This window comes from Haliotis cracherodii, unplaced genomic scaffold (genome assembly GCF_022045235.1).
Source record: "Haliotis cracherodii isolate W230 unplaced genomic scaffold, xgHalCrac1.p SCAF_7, whole genome shotgun sequence".
NCBI classification, from domain to species: Eukaryota; Metazoa; Mollusca; class Gastropoda; order Lepetellida; family Haliotidae; genus Haliotis; species Haliotis cracherodii.
Genome location: NW_027266330.1, coordinates 649,875 through 669,550, shown reverse-complemented (window position 1 = coordinate 669,550; position 19,676 = coordinate 649,875). Strand labels below are relative to the sequence as shown.

General features: G+C 46.3%; 1 protein-coding gene across 1 annotated transcript in view; it reads left to right on the top strand.

Moving 5' to 3' along the window:
• LOC139449121 (unconventional myosin-XVI-like) overlaps nt 1-19,676 on the top strand; it is a 157,726-nt gene that overhangs the window by 126,350 nt on the left and 11,700 nt on the right. Inside the window, exon 34 of the mRNA XM_071230605.1 lies at nt 17,284-17,334. Coding sequence (XP_071086706.1) covers nt 17,284-17,334 — 51 coding nt within the window. The remainder of the gene's footprint in view (nt 1-17,283; nt 17,335-19,676) is intronic.

Below are 19,676 nucleotides of genomic sequence, written 5' to 3'. Positions count from 1 at the left end.
CTCTCCTCATTTAGCTGTGGCCATATTAAGTATGAGAGCAGTGCTGTGTTGGCAGCCGGCAGCCTCACTCTCAGATACAGCAGGGATGATTACCCCTCTATTTCGGGAACATAGCTCGGATTCTCACTCTCCCTTCAGAGGAAGGGAATAATTAATTAGCGGCTGCTGGAGCAGGGGGTAGCGGCAGTCAGTAGACAGCTGGTAGTCATTCCATGTGGAACATCGTCTGCACTGCCACACTTGTAAACACCAAGGACTGGATTTCTATCTTCCATTTTGTGACTTAATATTTAACAAGAAGGTGAGTTTCAAACTTTGTGTGGATTGTGAATGTGTGCACTGTGAAGGCAGTAAGGGGTGGGTGGGTAATTCTATACTGGAGGATGGGGTTTCAGTGCTGTACACTGTCTGTTGCCTGACTCTCAACATGTAGCAGCAAGTACCTTGACTGTTGTATGTCCACCACACCCTCAACTTGTAAAACCAAGTACCTTGACTGTTGTATGTACACCACACCCCCAACTTGTAAAACCAAGTACCTTGACTGTTGTATGTCCACCACACCCCCAACTTGTAAAACCAAGTACCTTGACTGTTGTATGTCCACCACACCCCCAACTTGTAAAACCAAGTACCTTGACTGTTGTATGTACACCACACCCCCAACTTGTAAAACCAAGTACCTTGACTGTTGTATGTCCACCACACCCCCAACTTGTAAAACCAAGTACCTTGACTGTTGTATGTCCACCACACCCCCAACTTGTAAAACCAAGTACCTTGACTGTTGTATGTACACCACACCCCCAACTTGTAAAACCAAGTACCTTGACTGTTGTATGTCCACCACACCCCCAACTTGTAAAACCAAGTACCTTGACTGTTGTATGTCCACCACACCCCCAACTTGTAAAACCAAGTACCTTGACTGTTGTATGTACACCACACCCCCAACTTGTAAAACCAAGTACCTTGACTGTTGTATGTCCACCACACCCCCAACTTGTAAAACCAACTTGGTGTCTGCTGCCACAAACTATGTGACTTAGCGGCAAGTTGCCCCATCCCAGCACAGACTCCATCCTTGTCATGACTGCAGTCTCTCCCCCCTCATCATGTGTAGTTGGACACCACATGTACATGGCAGCCTACATATGCATATGGACATGTACATGACAGCCTACATATGCATCTGTACATGTACTTGACAGCCTACATATGCATCTGTACATGTATATGACAGCCTACATATGCATCTGTACATGTATATGACAGCCTACATATGCATCTGTACATGTATATGACAGCCTACATATGCATCTGTACATGTACATGACAGCCTACATATGCATATGGACATGTACATGACAGCCTACATATGCATCTGTACATGTACTTGACAGCCTACATATGCATATGGACATGTACATGACAGCCTACATATGCATCTGTACATGTATATGACAGCCTACACATGCATCTGTACATGTACATGGCAGCCTACATATGCATCTGTACATGTATATGACAGCCTACATATGCATATGTACATGTATATGACAGCCTACATATGCATCTGTACATGTATATAACAGCCTACATATGCATATCAAATCAATTAATTGTTTTGTGTGTGAAGAACGAAATGAATGATTTATTTTTTGTATTAAGAATGAAATGAATGAATTGTTTTGTCTGCGAAAACTCAAATAAATCAATTGTTTTGTCTGCGAAGAATGAAATGAATTGATTGTTTTGTTTGGAAAATGAAATGAATGAATTGTTTTGTCTGTAAAGAATTAAATGAATCTTTTTGTTTTGTCTGCGAAGTATGAAATGAATTAATTGTTTTGTCTATGTAGAATGAAATTAATTGTTTTGTCTGCGAAGAATGAAATTAAATTAATTGTTTTGTGTGCAAAGAATGAAATAAACAACGTTTTGTGTGTGTGAAGAATGAAATAAATAAATTATTTTGTGTGGAAAATGAAATGAATTAATTGTTTTGCCTGCAAAGAATGAAATGAATGAATTGTTTTGTCTGCGAAGAATGAAATGAATGAATTGTTTTGTGTTGAAAATGAAATGAATGAATTGTTTTGCCTGCAAAGAATGAAATGAATTAATTGTTTTGTATGCGAAGAATGAAATGAATTAATTGTATTGAGTGGATTATGAAATGAATCAATTGTTTTGCCTGCAAAGAATGAAATGAATGATTTGTTTTCTGTGTGAAGAATGAAATAAGTGATTTGTTTTGTCTGCAAATATTGAAATGTATTAATTGTTTTGTGTGGAAAATGAAATGAATCAATTGTTTTGTCTGCAAAGAATGAAATGTATTAATTGTTTTTGTCTGCGAAGAATGAAATGAATTAATTGTTTTGTTGAATAAGGAAATAAATTAATTGTTTTGTCTGCGCAGAATGAAATGAGTGAGTGAGTTTGTGAGTGCTTGTTTCTGTGTGTGGCTCGAGGACATGCTACCACTCCATGACTCCACTATCAGTCCTGTGTTGTACATGCCAACAGCTGTGTAAACCACTCCATGACTCCACTATCAGTCCTGTGTTGTACCTGCCAACAGCTGTGTAAACCACTCCATGACTCCACTATCAGTCCTGTGTTGTACGTGCCAACAGCTGTGTAAACCACTCCATGACTCCACTATCAGTCCTGTGTTGTACGTGCCAACAGCTGTGTAAACCACTCCATGATTCCACTATCAGTCCTGTGTTGTACGTGCCAACAGCTGTGTAAACCACTCCATGACTCCACTATCAGTCCTGTGTTGTACATGCCAACAGCTGTGTAAACCACTCCATGACTCCACTATCAGTCCTGTGTTGTACGTGCCAACAGCTGTGTAAACCACTCCATGACTCCACTATCAGTCCTGTGTTGTACCTGCCAACAGCTGTGTAAACCACTCCATGACTCCACTATCAGTCCTGTGTTGTACATGCCAACAGCTGTGTAAACCCCTCCATGACTCCACTATCAGTCCTGTGTTGTACCTGCCAACAGCTGTGTAAACCACTCCATGACTCCACTATCAGTCCTGTGTTGTACGTGGCAACAGCTGTGTAAACCACTCCATGACTCCACTATCAGTCCTGTGTTATACATGGCAACAGCTGTGTAAACCACTCCATGACTCCACTATCAGTCCTGTGTTGTACGTGCCAACAGCTGTGTAAACCACTCCATGACTCCACTATCAGTCCTGTGTTGTACGTGGCAACAGCTGTGTAAACCACTCCATGACTCCACTATCAGTCCTGTGTTGTACGTGCCAACAGCTGTGTAAACCACTCCATGACTCCACTATCAGTCCTGTGTTGTACGTGGCAACAGCTGTGTAAACCACTCCATGACTCCACTATCAGTCCTGTGTTGTACGTGCCAACAGCTGTGTAAACCACTCCATGACTCCACTATCAGTCCTGTGTTGTACGTGCCAACAGCTGTGTAAACCACTCCATGAGTCCACTATCAGTCCTGTGTTGTACGTGCCAACAGCTGTGTAAACCCCTCCATGACTCCACTATCAGTCCTGTGTTGTATGTGCCAACAGCTGTGTAAACTACTCCATGACTCCACTATCAGTCCTGTGTTGTACGTGGCAACAGCTGTGTAAACCACTCCATGACTCCACTATCAGTCCTGTGTTGTACGTGCCAACAGCTGTGTAAACCACTCCATGACTCCACTATCAGTCCTGTGTTGTACGTGGCAACAGCTGTGTAAACCACTCCATGACTCCACTATCAGTCCTGTGTTGTACGTGCCAACAGCTGTGTAAACCCCTCCATGACTCCACTATCAGTCCTGTGTTGTATGTGCCAACAGCTGTGTAAACTACTCCATGACTCCACTATCAGTCCTGTGTTGTACGTGGCAACAGCTGTGTAAACCACTCCATGACTCCACTATCAGTCCTGTGTTGTACGTGCCAACAGCTGTGTAAACCCCTCCATGACTCCACTATCAGTCCTGTGTTGTACGTGCCAACAGCTGTGTAAACCAGATGTGTGTGTGTGGAGGGGGGGGGGGGGGGGGGGGGGGGGGGTGAGGAACCTGAAACCCCATGGTTTTGATAACACCAACCCAGGATACTGTGTAGCACTAGATAATGTTACAGTAAACCCTGGGTGCTATGTACTACTAGATGATGTTACAGTAAACCTTGGGTGCTATGTACTACTAGGTGATGTTTACCGTAAACCCTGGGTGCTATGTACTACTAGGTGATGTTTACAGTAAACCCTGGGTGCTATGTACTACTAGGTGATGTTTACAGTAAACCCTGGGTGCTATGTACTACTGGGTGATGTTTACAGTAAACCCTGGGTGCTATGTACTACTAGGTGCTGTTTACAGTAAACCCTGGGTGCTATGTACTACTAGGTGATGTCTACAGTAAACCCTGGGTGCTATGTACTACTGGGTGATGTTTACAGTAAACCCTGGGTGCTATGTACTACTAGGTGCTGTTTACAGTAAACCCTGGGTGCTATGTACTACTAGGTGATGTCTACAGTAAACCCTGGGTGCTATGTACTACTAGATGATGTTTACAGTAAACCCTGGGTGCTATGTACTACTAGGCGATGTTTACAGTAAACCCTGGGTGCTATGTACTACTAGGTGATGTCTACAGTAAACCCTGGGTGCTATGTACTACTAGGTGCTGTTTACAGTAAACCCTGGGTGCTATGTACTACTAGGTGATGTTTACAGTAAACCCTGGGTGCTATGTACTACTAGGTGATGTTTACAGTAAACCCTGGGTGCTATGTACTACTAGGTGATGTCTACAGTAAACCCTGGGTGCTATGTACTACTAGGTGATGTTTACAGTAAACCCTGGGTGCTATGTACTACTAGGTGATGTCTACAGTAAACCCTGGGTGCTATGTACTACTAGGTGATGTTTACAGTAAACCCTGGGTGCTATGTACTACTAGGTGATGTCTACAGTAAACCCTGGGTGCTATGTACTACTAGGTGATGTTTACAGTAAACCCTGGGTGCTATGTACTATGTACTTCTGTTATACACCACGTAGTGTGGTATAGTTGATGGTGTACTGTATTCCTTCTGTTATACACCACGTAGTGTGGTATAGTTGATGGTGTACTGTATTCCTACTGTTATACACCACCTAGTGTGGTATAGTTGATGGTATACTGTATTCCTACTGTTATACACCACCTAGTGTGGTATAGTTGATGGTGTACTGTATTCCTTCTGTTATACACCACCTAGTGTGGTATAGTTGATGGTGTACTGTATTCCTTCTGTTATACACCACGTAGTGTGGTATAGTGGATGGTGTACTGTATTCCTACTGTTATACACCACGTAGTGTGGTATAGTTGATGGTGTACTGTATTCCTACTGTTATACACCACCTAGTGTGGTATAGTTGATGGTGTACTGTATTCTTACTGTTAGACACCACCTAGTGTGGTATAGTTGATGGTGTACTGTATTCTTACTGTTATACACCACCTAGTGTGGTATAGGTGATGGTGTACTGTATTCCTACTGTTATACACCACCTAGTGTGGTATAGTGGATGGTGTACTGTATTCCTACTGTTATACACCACCTAGTGTGGTATAGGTGATGGTGTACTGTATTCCTACTGTTATACACCACCTAGTTGATGGTATTCTGTATTCCTTCTGTTATACACCACCTAGTGTGGTATAGTTGATGGTATTCTGTATTCCTTCTGTTATACACCACCTAGTGTGGTATAGTTGATGGTGTACTGTATTCCTACTGTTATACACCACCTAGTGTGGTATAGTTGATGGTGTACTGTATTCCTTCTGTTATACACCACCTAGTGTGGTATTGTTGATGGTGTACTGTATTCCTACTGTTATACACCACCTAGTGTGGTATAGTTGATGGTATTCTGTATTCCTTCTGTTATACACCACCTAGTGTGGTATAGTTGATGGTATACTGTATTCCTACTGTTATACACCACCTAGTGTGGTATAGTTGATGGTGTACTGTATTCCTACTGTTACAGTCCTGAGAGAGACTGACATTTGGCTGAGCGCCAGTGAAAACTTTCACTAGAGAACCTGCATACTTGTTGCTGGAAGGTAGATAGTTATCTTGTGAGTGTGCGACAGAGAGGCTTGTTATGCTTAGAGGTGCCTTTACATATACGTTGGAGATGTGTTTGTATGTGCTAGATCACTGTGCCGGTCCACTAGTGGTAGGATGGTCCACTAGACAATATGCTGATCCACTAGACCATATCATGGTTCATTTGACGATATGTTGGTTTGAGAGACAATATGATGGTCTTCTAGAAGTTATGATGGTCCACTAGACAATATGCAGATCCACTAGACCATATCATGGTCCTTTTGACGATATGTTGGTTTGAGAGACAATATGATGGTCTTCTAGAAGTTATGATTATCCACTAGACAATATGGTCCATGGAACAACTTCACAACGCCTCATACAACCTCTAAACATGACAGACTCACTGCAGGAACAACTTTACTCCGTCTCATACAGCCTCTAAACATGACAGACTCACTGCCGGAACAACTTCACTCCGTCTCATACAGCCTCTAAACATGACAGACTCACTGCCGGAACAACTTCACTCCGTCTCATACACCCTCTAAACATGACGGACTCACTGCCGGAACAACTTCACTCCGTCTCATACATCCTCTAAACATGACGGACTCACTGCCGGAACAACTTCACTCCGTCTCATACATCCTCTAAACATGACAGACTCACTGCCGGAACAACTTCACTCCGTCTCATACACCCTCTAAACATGACAGACTCACTGCTGGAACAACTTCACTCCGTCTCATACAGCCTCTAAACATGACAGACTCACTGCCGGAACAACTTCACTCCGTCTCATACATCCTCTAAACATGACAGACTCACTGCCGGAACAACTTCATTCCGTCTCAGACAGCCTCTAAACATGACGGACTCACTGCCGGAATAATTTCACCCTGTCTCATACACCCTCTAAACATGACGGACTCACTGCTGGAACAACTTCACTCCGTCTCATACACCCTCTAAACACAACAGACTCACTGCTGGAACAACTTCACTCCGTCCCATACAGCCTCTAAACATGACAGACTCACTGCCAGAACAACTTCACTCCATCTCATACACCCTCTAAACACAACAGACTCACTGCTGGAACAACTTCACTCCGTCCCATACAGCCTCTAAACATGACAGACTCACTGCCAGAACAACTTCACTCCATCTCATACACCCTCTAAACACAACAGACTCACTGCTGGAACAACTTCACTCCGTCTCATACATCCTCTAAACATGACAGACTCACTGCCGGAACAACTTCATTCCGTCTCAGACAGCCTCTAAACATGACGGACTCACTGCCGGAATAATTTCACCCTGTCTCATACACCCTCTAAACATGACGGACTCACTGCTGGAACAACTTCACTCCGTCTCATACACCCTCTAAACACAACAGACTCACTGCTGGAACAACTTCACTCCGTCCCACACAGCCTCTAAACATGACAGACTCACTGCCGGAACAACTTCACTCCGTCTCATACATCCTCTAAACATGACAGACTCACTGCCGGAACAACTTCACTCCGTCTCATACACCCTCTAAACATGACAGACTCACTGCTGGAACAACTTCACTCCGTCTCATACAGCCTCTAAACATGACAGACTCACTGCCGGAACAACTTCACTCCGTCTCATACATCCTCTAAACATGACAGACTCACTGCCGGAACAACTTCATTCCGTCTCAGACAGCCTCTAAACATGACGGACTCACTGCCGGAATAATTTCACCCTGTCTCATACACCCTCTAAACATGACGGACTCACTGCTGGAACAACTTCACTCCGTCTCATACACCCTCTAAACACAACAGACTCACTGCTGGAACAACTTCACTCCGTCCCATACAGCCTCTAAACATGACAGACTCACTGCCAGAACAACTTCACTCCATCTCATACACCCTCTAAACACAACAGACTCACTGCTGGAACAACTTCACTCCGTCCCATACAGCCTCTAAACATGACAGACTCACTGCCGGAACAACTTCACTCCCTACTCACACAGTAACATGTCCACAACTCTCTGGTATTGAACACAGGATACAATACTTGTGTGGTGACACAACATATCTTCATCACCTGGCTGAATACATCCATTACGAGTGTCACAGCTCCCCTCCCATCACCACCTCCAGCCAAGTCATCCCATCCCATGTTGAACGGCAGCCAAATACCACTTGCTCCTGATGTTGATGCAAGGTGATGTAGGTCGAGTTATGATGTGTGGTGTGTGTTGATGCAGAGGAAGCCATCCCTCCATGTCTTGCCACCCTCAACCCTCACATTTCCCCACGCGAGGGAGAGAGGGGAACACTCTAGTGAGAGATAAGATAGAAGTCTTGACGCAGCCAGGCCATTCATTACTTGTGTAACAAGGCTTGCTGTGAAAGCTGAACTGTTACACATCAGATCCATTCTGATCAAAATCTTCATAGATTTGTCACAGGGACCAATATGAAAACAGGGTTGATCACACAAACAAACAAAGCAAGTTCAGAGTTACTCTCAATCGCAAAGCTTGCAATAGAACAAGCAAGTATATGGACTCCTCAGTGCTGCATGGTTTTCCCCTGCTGCCTCAGACACACACTGCCACGACAGAGATAAATACCCTACCGGTCCCAGCCAGCCTAGACACTCACTTTTGTGGACCAGCATGTTTTTGGTGAACAAAGAGTACCTCCATTGTCTTGTGGATAGAACATATGCCTGGAGGTTGGTTCCATCTCAGGTCTCATCATACCGAAAGATGTCAAAAGGTGACGTCAGGTTTTACGGGGATCAAACAAGAACTGGAGAGCTCGAAGTCACGATACTGGGTCTGAATGGCGTATCCACGGTGGGGTGTCTCGGTGGGCTGGTGAGCTCGAAGTCACGATACTAGGTCTGAATGGGGTATCCGAGGTGGGGTGTCTCGGTGGGCTGGTGAGCGTGAAGTCACGATACTGGGTCTGAGTGGGGTTTCCAAGGCGGGGTGTCTCGGTGGGCTGGTGAGCGTGAAGTCACGATACTGGGTCTGAGTGGGGTTTCCAAGGCGGGGTGTCTCGGTGGGCTGGTGAGCGTGAAGTCACGATACTGGATCTGAATGGGGTATCCAAGGTGAGGTGTCTCGGTGGGCTGGAGAGCTCGAAGTCACGATACTGGGTCTGAATGGCGTATCCACGGTGGGGTGTCTCGGTGGGCTGGTGAGCTCGAAGTCACGATACTAGGTCTGAATGGGGTATCCGAGGTGGGGTGTCTCGGTGGGCTGGTGAGCGTGAAGTCACGATACTGGGTCTGAGTGGGGTTTCCAAGGCGGGGTGTCTCGGTGGGCTGGTGAGCGTGAAGTCACGATACTGGGTCTGAGTGGGGTTTCCAAGGCGGGGTGTCTCGGTGGGCTGGTGAGCGTGAAGTCACGATACTGGGTCTGAGTGGGGTATCCAGGGTGGGGTGTCTCGGTGGGCTGGTGAGCTCGAAGTGACGTTACTGGGTCTGAGTGGGGTTTCCAAGGCGGGGTGTCTCGGTGGGCTGGTGAGCGTGAAGTCACGATACTGGGTCTGAGTGGGGTATCCAGGGTGGGGTATCCAGGGTGGGGTGTCTCGGTGGGCTGGCACCATATGACCAGCATTAGTGACAGGACTCATACTAGCAGTGCGTACACATGTATACATCCAGCATACACTTCCCCCTACCCTCAACTGTCTCCCCTCACTACTGTCCTCCCCCCACCCCCATTCTCCCCCTCTGTCTCCCCCTGCTGGTGTTGTGATATTTCCAGCATGGCTCTGTGGCTGAATATAGATAAATACAGACCCATGTGGCAGCATGTGTTCTCCAGGTGGCCAAGTGGGGGGGTAGGGGGAGGTACCGGCACCTACAGGGTGGAGGGTGATCAACATGATAAACACATGTGATCTGCCGTTGATGAAGGATGATGTGATGTGAACAGATTCCCTGTTGTAATGGCCCAGCGGCAGTCTGTCTCCCAGACAATAGAGGATAAATAAAGGAAGGAAGTTCTGGCGAGATTGATTTGGCAAGTCAAGATTGCCTGATGTGAAATTAAGCAATGTTCTGAGCTCCATTAAAAGATCTCTACATGTCCCTACATAGTAACTAGTACAGATGTTTGATGTCAGCATGCTTGTGACTCTGTGTCACCATTCTCTGATCACTGGGCACAGCAATGGCCCAACAGCATCATGTGACTCTGTGTCACCATTCTCTGATCACTGGGCACAGCAATGGCCCAACAGCATCATGTGACTCTGTGCCACCATTCTCCCGACCACTGGGCACAGCAGTGGCCCAACAGCATCATGTGACTCTGTGTCACCATTCTCCCGACCACTGGGCACGGCAGTGGCCCAACAGCATCATGTGACTCTGTGTCACCATTCTCCCGACCACTGGGCACAGCAGTGGCCCAACAGCCTCATGTGACTCTGTGTCACCATTCTCCCGACCACTGGGCACAGCAGTGGCCCAACAGCATCATGTGACTCTGTGTCACCATTCTCCCGACCACTGGGCACAGCAGTGGCCCAACAGCATCATGTGACTCTGTGTCACCATTCTCCCGACCACTGGGCACAGCAGTGGCCCAACAGCATCATGTGACTCTGTGTCACCATTCTCCCGACCACTGGGCACGGCAGTGGCCCAACAGCCTCATGTGACTCTGTGTCACCATTCTCCCGACCACTGGGCACAGCAGTGGCCCAACAGCATCATGTGACTCTGTGTCACCATTCTCCCGACCACTGGGCACAGCAGTGGCCCAACAGCATCATGTGACTCTGTGTCACCATTCTCCCGACCACTGGGCACGGCAGTGGCCCAACAGCATCATGTGACTCTGTGTCACCATTCTCCCGACCACTGGGCACGGCAGTGGCCCAACAGCATCATGTGACTCTGTGTCACCATTCTCCCGACCACTGGGCACGGCAGTGGCCCAACAGCCTCATGTGACTCTGTGTCACCATTCTCCCGACCACTGGGCACGGCAGTGGCCCAACAGCATCATGTGTGGATTATATCATCGCAGTCTGGGTGTGATTTGTATAGGGGGTGGGGGTGGGGGTGGGGTGAGGGTGGTGAGGGTGGTCCTAAGAGCTGTTCCCGTTCCCCCCTCCCCAGAACAACCCTCAACTATTGCAGCTATGAGATTCAGACTTTTTCATCACCATGGCAACTCTTTCCAATTTGCGGCTATGTTTATCCTTGGCCTCAGATGTGAAATGTTTAAGATAAACGACCACATCAACTGAAATGCTGCATCAAAACACAAGACACAATGGCCTAATTACCTTGAAGATATCGGTTACATGTTACTGAGGCAAATACAAAAAGAGTTGACATATGTAAAGATTTAATACGTTAAATAGCGTTCTCCTCATCTCCAGAGATTCAGACAAACGCAGGAATTGTGTAAAAACAACAGTCTGATAGGATGTTCGCTTGGGTGACCTCCAGTACTGCAAAACACGTCTTCCTGCCCCTCTATAAGCCCACACACAGGAATACAGCCATGCCCCTCTATAAGCCTACACACAGGGATACAGCCATGCCCCTCTGTAAGCCTACACACAGGGATACAGCCATGCCCCTCTATAAGCCTACACACAGGGATACAGCCATGCCCATCTATAAGCCTACACACAGGGATACAGCCATGCCCCTCTATAAGCCTATACACATGGATACAGCCATGCCCCACTATAAGCCTACACACAGGGATACAGCCATGCCCCTCTATAAGCCTACACACAGGGATACAGCCATGCCCCTCTATAAGCCTACACACAAGAATACAGCCATGCCCTTCTATAAGCCTACACAAAAGAATACAGCCATGCCCCTCTATAAGCCTACACACAGGGATACAGCCATGCCCCTCTATAAGCCTACACACAAGAATACAGCCATGCCCTTCTATAAACCCACACACAGGGATACAGCCATGCCCCTCTATAAGCCTATACACATGGATACAGCCATGCCCCACTATAAGCCTACACACAGGGAAATATTCAGCTTGACAACATCAGTGACCGCCAAGTCAGTGTCTATATACAGTTTTGGATAGAAAAGCCCTGGCAAGGATAGAAAAGCCCTGACCATCAAACTGTCAAATTATTTTGTGGTACATGGAAAGTTATGTGGCAGTTGTAAGCGTCTTCAATCATTCAGTGTGTGTGGAGTGGCTGAACCCTCGGCTTGCTGGCGTCTATCTAGAGGGAACACAGTTTACTGTGGCCATCTGAGAGGATCATGCTGAACCAATCAGGCAGCACTCTGCACCTGGCTGCTTGCTGCTGGACAAACTTCTCGTCTGATACCAGAGAGAAACACTGTTTCCAAACATTGACATTTGTATCCCATTCCAGGAGGTGCAGAACTCTGACTGGCTGCAATCCACATCAGCAGAGCACAGCTGTCAATCAGTGGCTTCTACCCAGGGTGCACCTGTCAGGGCTCAATTCTTGTTACATCCATCAGCAGTAAGATGTTCTGTGTAGGGAGTCCTAGAAGGGTTATCATCATGAACAGAGAGGTGTGACCATGTGTTATAACTCAGCACTAGATTTCTAGAGAATACATTGTTTCCACTCCGCACCAGGCATGGACTGACTGGTAGTTCTGCCAGACATGGATTAGTAGTTCTGCCAGACATAGATTAGTAGTTCTGCCAGACATGGATTAGTTGTTCTGCCAGACATGGATTAGTTGTTCTGCCAGACATGGATTAGTAGTTCTGCCAGACATGGATTAGTAGTTCTGCCAGACATGGATTAGTAGTTCTGCCAGACATGGATTAGTTGTTCTGCCAGACATGGATTAGTAGTTCTGCCAGACATTGATTCGTTGTTCTGCCAGACATGGATTAGTAGTTCTACCAGACATGGATTAGTTGTTCTGCCAGACATGGATTAGTAGTTCTGCCAGACATTGATTCGTTGTTCTGCCAGACATGGATTAGTAGTTCTACCAGACATGGATTAGTAGTTCTACCAGGCATTGATTAGTAGACTGGTAGCTAAGACTTCTAGACATTATGATCAATTCTTTTCTGTTACAATTCCAAAATGTTCCAAGCAGAGTTAATGTACTTTAATCAGTAGATAAAATTCACCTGGTGTTCTGGGCAATTACCATGCCCTGAAAGACTCGGGCTGTGATCTGCGGCTTGCCTGTCTAACATGACTGCAGGATAAATAGCCTCCCTTAACCTCCCTGTATCGCCCTCCCTGCACAGCTGCTGTTGGGAGGCTGTTGAAGAGGCTCCAGTTAGTCTTGTGATTAAAGAAGATGGAATTCCTCACAATAACTCACAGAATGTCGGAATGTGTGTGAATGTGTCGGCTGATGCCGAGATACGCACCTAGAATGCTGAAACAATGTAAAACTGTGCTCTGAAGGAAGCATGAATCTCATTGTAGCAGGGTGTAAAGTTATCCAACTGATGACATCCTTACCTTGTCAGTGTCGAAGGGTGTAAAGTTATCCAACTGATGACATCCTTACCTTGTCAGTGTCGAAGGGTGTAAAGTTATCCAACTGATGACATCCTGACCTTGTCAGTGGAGCAGGGTATGGAGCCATACCACAGATGACATCCTTACTGTATCAGTGTCGAAGGGGGTGGAGCCATCCCACAGATGACATCCTTACCTTGTCAGACCTGCATCACTTCGGGCCTTCCTCCCACATTAAGCTGACACGCCGTGATAAAACTGGAATACTGTTAAAAGCGGGGTTAAAACCAACTCACTCACTCACTCACTATAGTGTCTCTATGTCATGGGCTGCTATAGTGTGTGTGTATGTCATGGGCTCCTATAGTGTGTGTGTATGTCATGGGCTGCTATAGTGTGTGTGTATGTCATGGGCTCCTATAGTGTGTGTGTATGTCATGGGCTGCTATAGTGTGTGTGTATGTCATGGGCTGCTATAGTGTGTCTGTATGTCATGGGCTCCTATAGTGTGTGTGTATGTCATGGGCTGCTATAGTGTGTGTGTATGTCATGGACTGCTATAGTGTGTCTGTATGTCATGGGCTGCTATAGTGTGTGTGTATGTCATGGACTGCTATAGTGTGTCTGTATGTCATGTGCTGCTATAGTGTGTGTGTATGTCATGGGCTGCTATAGTGTGTGTGTATGTCATGGGCTGCTATAGTGTGTGTGTATGTCATGGACTGCTATAGTGTGTGTGTATGTCATGGGCTGCTATAGTGTGTGTGTATGTCATGGACTGCTATAGTGTGTGTGTATGTCATGGGCTGCTATAGTGTGTGTGTATGTCATGGGCTGCTATAGTGTGTGTGTATGTCATGGGCTGCTATAGTGTGTGTGTATGTCATGGACTGCTATAGTGTGTGTGTATGTCATGGGCTGCTATAGTGTGTGTGTATGTCATGGGCTGCTATAGTGTTGTCTGTATGTCATGGGCAGCTATAGTGTGTGTGTATTTCATGGGCTGCTATAGTGTGTGTGTATGTCATGGGCTCCTATAGTGTGTCTGTATGTCATGAGCTGCTATAGTGTGTGTGTATGTCATGGACTGCTATAGTGTGTGTGTATGTCATGGACTGCTATAGTGTGTGTGTATGTCATGGGCTCCTATAGTGTGTGTGTATGTCATGGGCTGCTATAGTGTGTGTGTATGTCATGGGCTCCTATAGTGTGTCTGTATGTCATGGACTGCTATAGTGTGTGTATGTCATGGGCTGCTATAGTGTGTCTGTATGTCATGGGCTCCTATAGTGTGTCTGTATGTCATGGGCTCCTATAGTGTGTCTGTATGTCATGGACTGCTATAGTGTGTCTGTATGTCATGGGCTGCTATAGTGTGTCTGTATGTCCTGTTCACCTCCACTGTCAGGGTTTCATCCCCGGCTGGACAAACTGCCGAGTCTGTGGTCCTTCAGTATCTTCCCTAGTCTAGTGGTAGTGGAGCGGAAGGCCCAGGGTTCGATCCCCGGCTGCGTCATACCGAAAGACGTTAAAAGATGGTACTTATTGTTACCTCGTCTGGAGCTCGGTATTAAGGGGCTAAAACAAGGTCTGGTCAACTCGGAGTCAGTATACTGTGTAGAGAAATATCTTCAGGACAGCGAAATGACTTTGAAATGAACCAGTGTGAAACATGGTGCTTACTTGTGTCTCTTGCCACAGATGGCTTCTGAGTCAATAAAGTATGTATTCAGTGCAACTTGCAATTCTGAATCAGAAAAATAGAAAGTGTGTTGTTATTAAAGAACCTCTTTTTGAAAGCAGTTTCATTCATGAACTTAACTTGCTTCTAGCCAGACACAAACAGAAGCACATTCCAGAAAGCACTAAACAAGAGTGCAGCGCTGATCAAAAAACCAGCACATGGAGAAACAATCACCTAGCTTCTTGTAGGGAAATACTATCCTTGACATCCCGACATGCGATACTGCAGGCCGCCTCCAGGCAGGGTACTACGCAGTGCAGACATACTATAGCTGTGTGGAGAGACCATCACTTGCCGGTTGTAGTCTCATGCAGATCCTCAAACAGACATATGACAAAACTCAGGCATGTCTGAAATAGTCTGGCAAGTCTAGATTCCTCCAGATTCAGACAGATTATCTGGGCTCTTTTCTGGTATGTGTTAACAACAAAAGGTTTTTTAATTGCATCACAGAGAGAGGTGTTGGTAACAGGAGGTTCCATGGAGAAACTTGGTGTCTTCACCCGGAAGTAGGTGATGGGGCATGTCTGCCATGTGTTTGTGTCGGATCATGCAGCATGTGGGAGAGTATCACAACACCTCACTGGCTTGTCTTTGGAGCTCTGCAAACTTGGAGATGGAGATATATTTATACAGAAATTGGTTCGTGTCTCAGCACCAAAGCTTGACTATCACTTTACAGAGGTGATTACATGTGTCTCATGGTGTGCAGCCGCCATCTGGCAACACTAGGAAGTGGCCCAGGAAGACATTTCCTCTAAACATTTCCTGATGGCTGGTTGTGTCGACTGGTTGTGTCGGCTGGTTGTGTCGGCTGATTGTGTCGGATGGTTGTGTTAGCTGGGAAAAGTTTGACAGTTGACCTGTGTGTTTGTTCATTCTAGGTGTGTCGCCATGGCAATTAACATCCATGTTGTTTTCACGCAAGCAAATGTTTGGATTCCTGAAAAATATTGACTAACAAATGTGAGGAGTTATTCTGAAAAGTCCAATTCAATATCATCCCATCCCACAAAATCCCCTTCCTCCCACTTGTGCCTGGGGGGGTTGGCATCACCGGCATCTTACACATCGGCAAACAGCAGCAGCCGCAGCAGCAGCAGCAGAGGGTTGGGGTGTTTGTAGGGGGGGGTGTACGGAGTGACTGCAGCATCATATATACGCCTATTCTGCTTCCCCTCCGATCTTCAACACATTAATGACATTGTGGCATATCACGGACTAGCCAGGGTGTTCCTCTCCGATATGTCTCCCACTGATTGCATTGTGACATATCCTGTAATCATCTCGTTGTCTGATAATGTTTCTGTGGCTGTGGCCTCGTGGCTGAATGTCAGAGTGAAGGCTGCAGAAATGCCTGTGAGAGACAGCTAACTGTGTTATAACTGTTATATATACATGTCTTGCTATTAGAGACATAACTGTTATAAACTGTTATATACCTGTCTCTTACAATGGGAGACATAGCTGTTATATACTGTTATATCCCTGTCTCTTGCAATGGGATACATAGCTGTTATAAACTGTTATATCCCTGTCTCTTACAATGGGAGACATAACTGTTATATACTGTTATATCCCTGTCTCTTGCAATGGGATACATAGCTGTTATAAACTGTTATATCCCTGTCTCTTGCAATGGGATACTGTTATATCCCTGTCTCTTGCAATGGGATACATAGCTGTTATAAACTGTTATATCCCTGTCTCTTGCAATGGGATACTGTTATATCCCTGTCTCTTGCAATGGGATACATAGCTGTTATAAACTGTTATATCCCTGTCTCTTGCAATGGGATACTGTTATATCCCTGTCTCTTGCAAGATGGCAATGTTTGATCATGAAGAGATATGTTTCCATATGCATGTCTGAGTTCTTGAAGTTCATCAAGCGAGATGAAGTTGTTGTCATCTAATGTGGTGTATGTTATCTTCCAGAGAGGTCCCCCTTACCTTACAACATGGATCTTGAGATACCTGACGACATCGGTGAGTACCAGTTTGTAACTCTCTCATAGCTGGGGAATAGTTCCCTCCCCCTTCTTGAACCCACAGACTGCCAGTGTACAGTGTAGAGAAGTGAGTCCCTCCCCTCTTCCGACCCCACAGACTGCCAGTGTACAGTGTAGAGAAGTGAGTCCCTTCCCTCTTCAGACCCCACAGACTTCCAGTGTACAGTGTAGAGAAGTGAGTCCCTTCCCTCTTCCGACCCCACACACTGCCAGTGTACAGTGTAGAGAAGTGAGTCCCTTCCCTCTTCAGACCCCACAGACTTCCAGTGTACAGTGTAGAGAAGTGAGTCCCTTCCCTCTTCCGACCCCACACACTGCCAGTGTACAGTGTAGAGAAGTGAGTCCCTTCCCTCTTCCGACCCCACACACTGCCAGTGTACAGTGTCGAGCAGTGAGTCCCTCCCCTCTTCCGACCCCACAGACTGCCAGTGTACAGTGTAGAGAAGTGAGTCCCTTCCCTCTTCAGACCCCACAGACTGCCAGTGTACAGTGTCGAGCAGTGAGTCCCTCCCCTCTTCCGACCCCACAGACTGCCAGTGTACAGTGTAGAGAAGTGAGTCCTCCCCCCTCACACACACACAAACTCCAGTGTAGATGTCAGTGGGGGTTCCAGGCATACACCCAGGTGCAGCATATTGACCTGATATTCCTGACACACTGACCAACATCTCCAGCTACCACATGTCCACTAGATGCATCATACATAGCAACCTTCAGATATACTCTGCCCATGTGACCTTCCGTCACAATAAGATTCGAATGCAGCAACAGTGCCATACAGAACCAATACACTGGTGCACGAGAAGTGATGCTTGCACTACTGGCATGCGATTCTAATGAACCCGCTTATTTCTGATCCTGTGGGTAATAAATACCAGAATCATGGTCACATTGTTAAATACCAGAATCATGGTCACAGTTCTAAATACCAGACAAGACAGATACACTCCAGTTGTCTCATCATCACAGTGATAAGTTTTCCCGACCGCTGGCCCCTAGCCCCTTCAGGAGGGTTTGGAAGAAGGAGTGTATCTCAGGGGTGTTTTGGTTGATGTGATCGGCGTTAAGGTGCACATGGAGGCATATGTGGACAACCGCGTCATTCTCAGTAATATGGCGAATTAACAAAATGCATCTCAATATGAATGCGACACACACACGCTGTCAGGTTTACAGGAGAATCCACACCTTAAACTAACCTTACATTAGTCCAATCACACACCAAATAGCACCGCTTATTAGCGCTGAGTAGAGTACTTTCCTTAAAACAATACATGCACGCTGGCTCGTGTTGGCCTTTGACGCAGTCACAAAGAACAAAGACACTGTGTTGCATGGGTGGCGTCTGTCTGGACTTGCAGGTGTGATCAGTGATGACATAAGTGAGTAGAACTCTTGTCATGACCCCAGCAGTGACAATTCACAGGATGTAATTAGTGTTTGAATGACATTGTTTATATAATTGTTACAAGTGCTGCTCAATAAACAGTGACTAGCGGTGGTGATCAGGCTCACTGACTTAGTTGATATAGGTCATCGATCCCAATTTCCTGCATTGATGCTCATGATGTCAATCACTAGATTGTCCAGACTCGATTATTATACAGACCGCCGTCATATAGCTGGAATATTACTGAGTGCGGCATTAAACAACACACAAACAAACAAACAAACAATAAACAGTAATTCTCAGCGTATGAAAGTTGGTATTTCTGCTATCCAAAATGTTTTACCCGGATATTGTCCATATAAATGTGATGTTTAATAATGCAAGCAAAGACCACTCACATTTTTAACATTTAATTTACACTCGCATTAATTTTAAGATCTACAGTATTTTGTAGTTTATTTGGCGAGGAAGCCTGTCAGTATGGGATTCCCCTCACTGTTGACTCCTGTCTGCATCTCACAGCAGGTGATGTACAGGTCCTCCACACAACCCTGGTTCCTGTCTGCATCCCACAGCAGGTCGTGTACAGGTCCCCCACACAGCCCTGGCTCCTGTCTGCATCACGCAGCAGGTCGTGTACAGGTCCCTCACACAGCCCCGGCTCCTGTCTGCATCACGCAGCAGGTGATGTACAGGTCCTCCACACAGCCCTGGCTCCTGTCTGAATCACGCAGCAGGTGATGTACAGGTCCCCCACACAACCCTGGCTCCTGTCTGCATCCCACAGCAGGTCGTGTACAGGTCCTCCACAGGTCCTCCACACAACCCTGGCTCCTGTCTGCATCACGCAGCAGGTGATGTACAGGTCCCCCAAACAACCCTGGCTCCTGTCTGCATCACGCAGCAGGTGATGTACATGTCCTCCACAC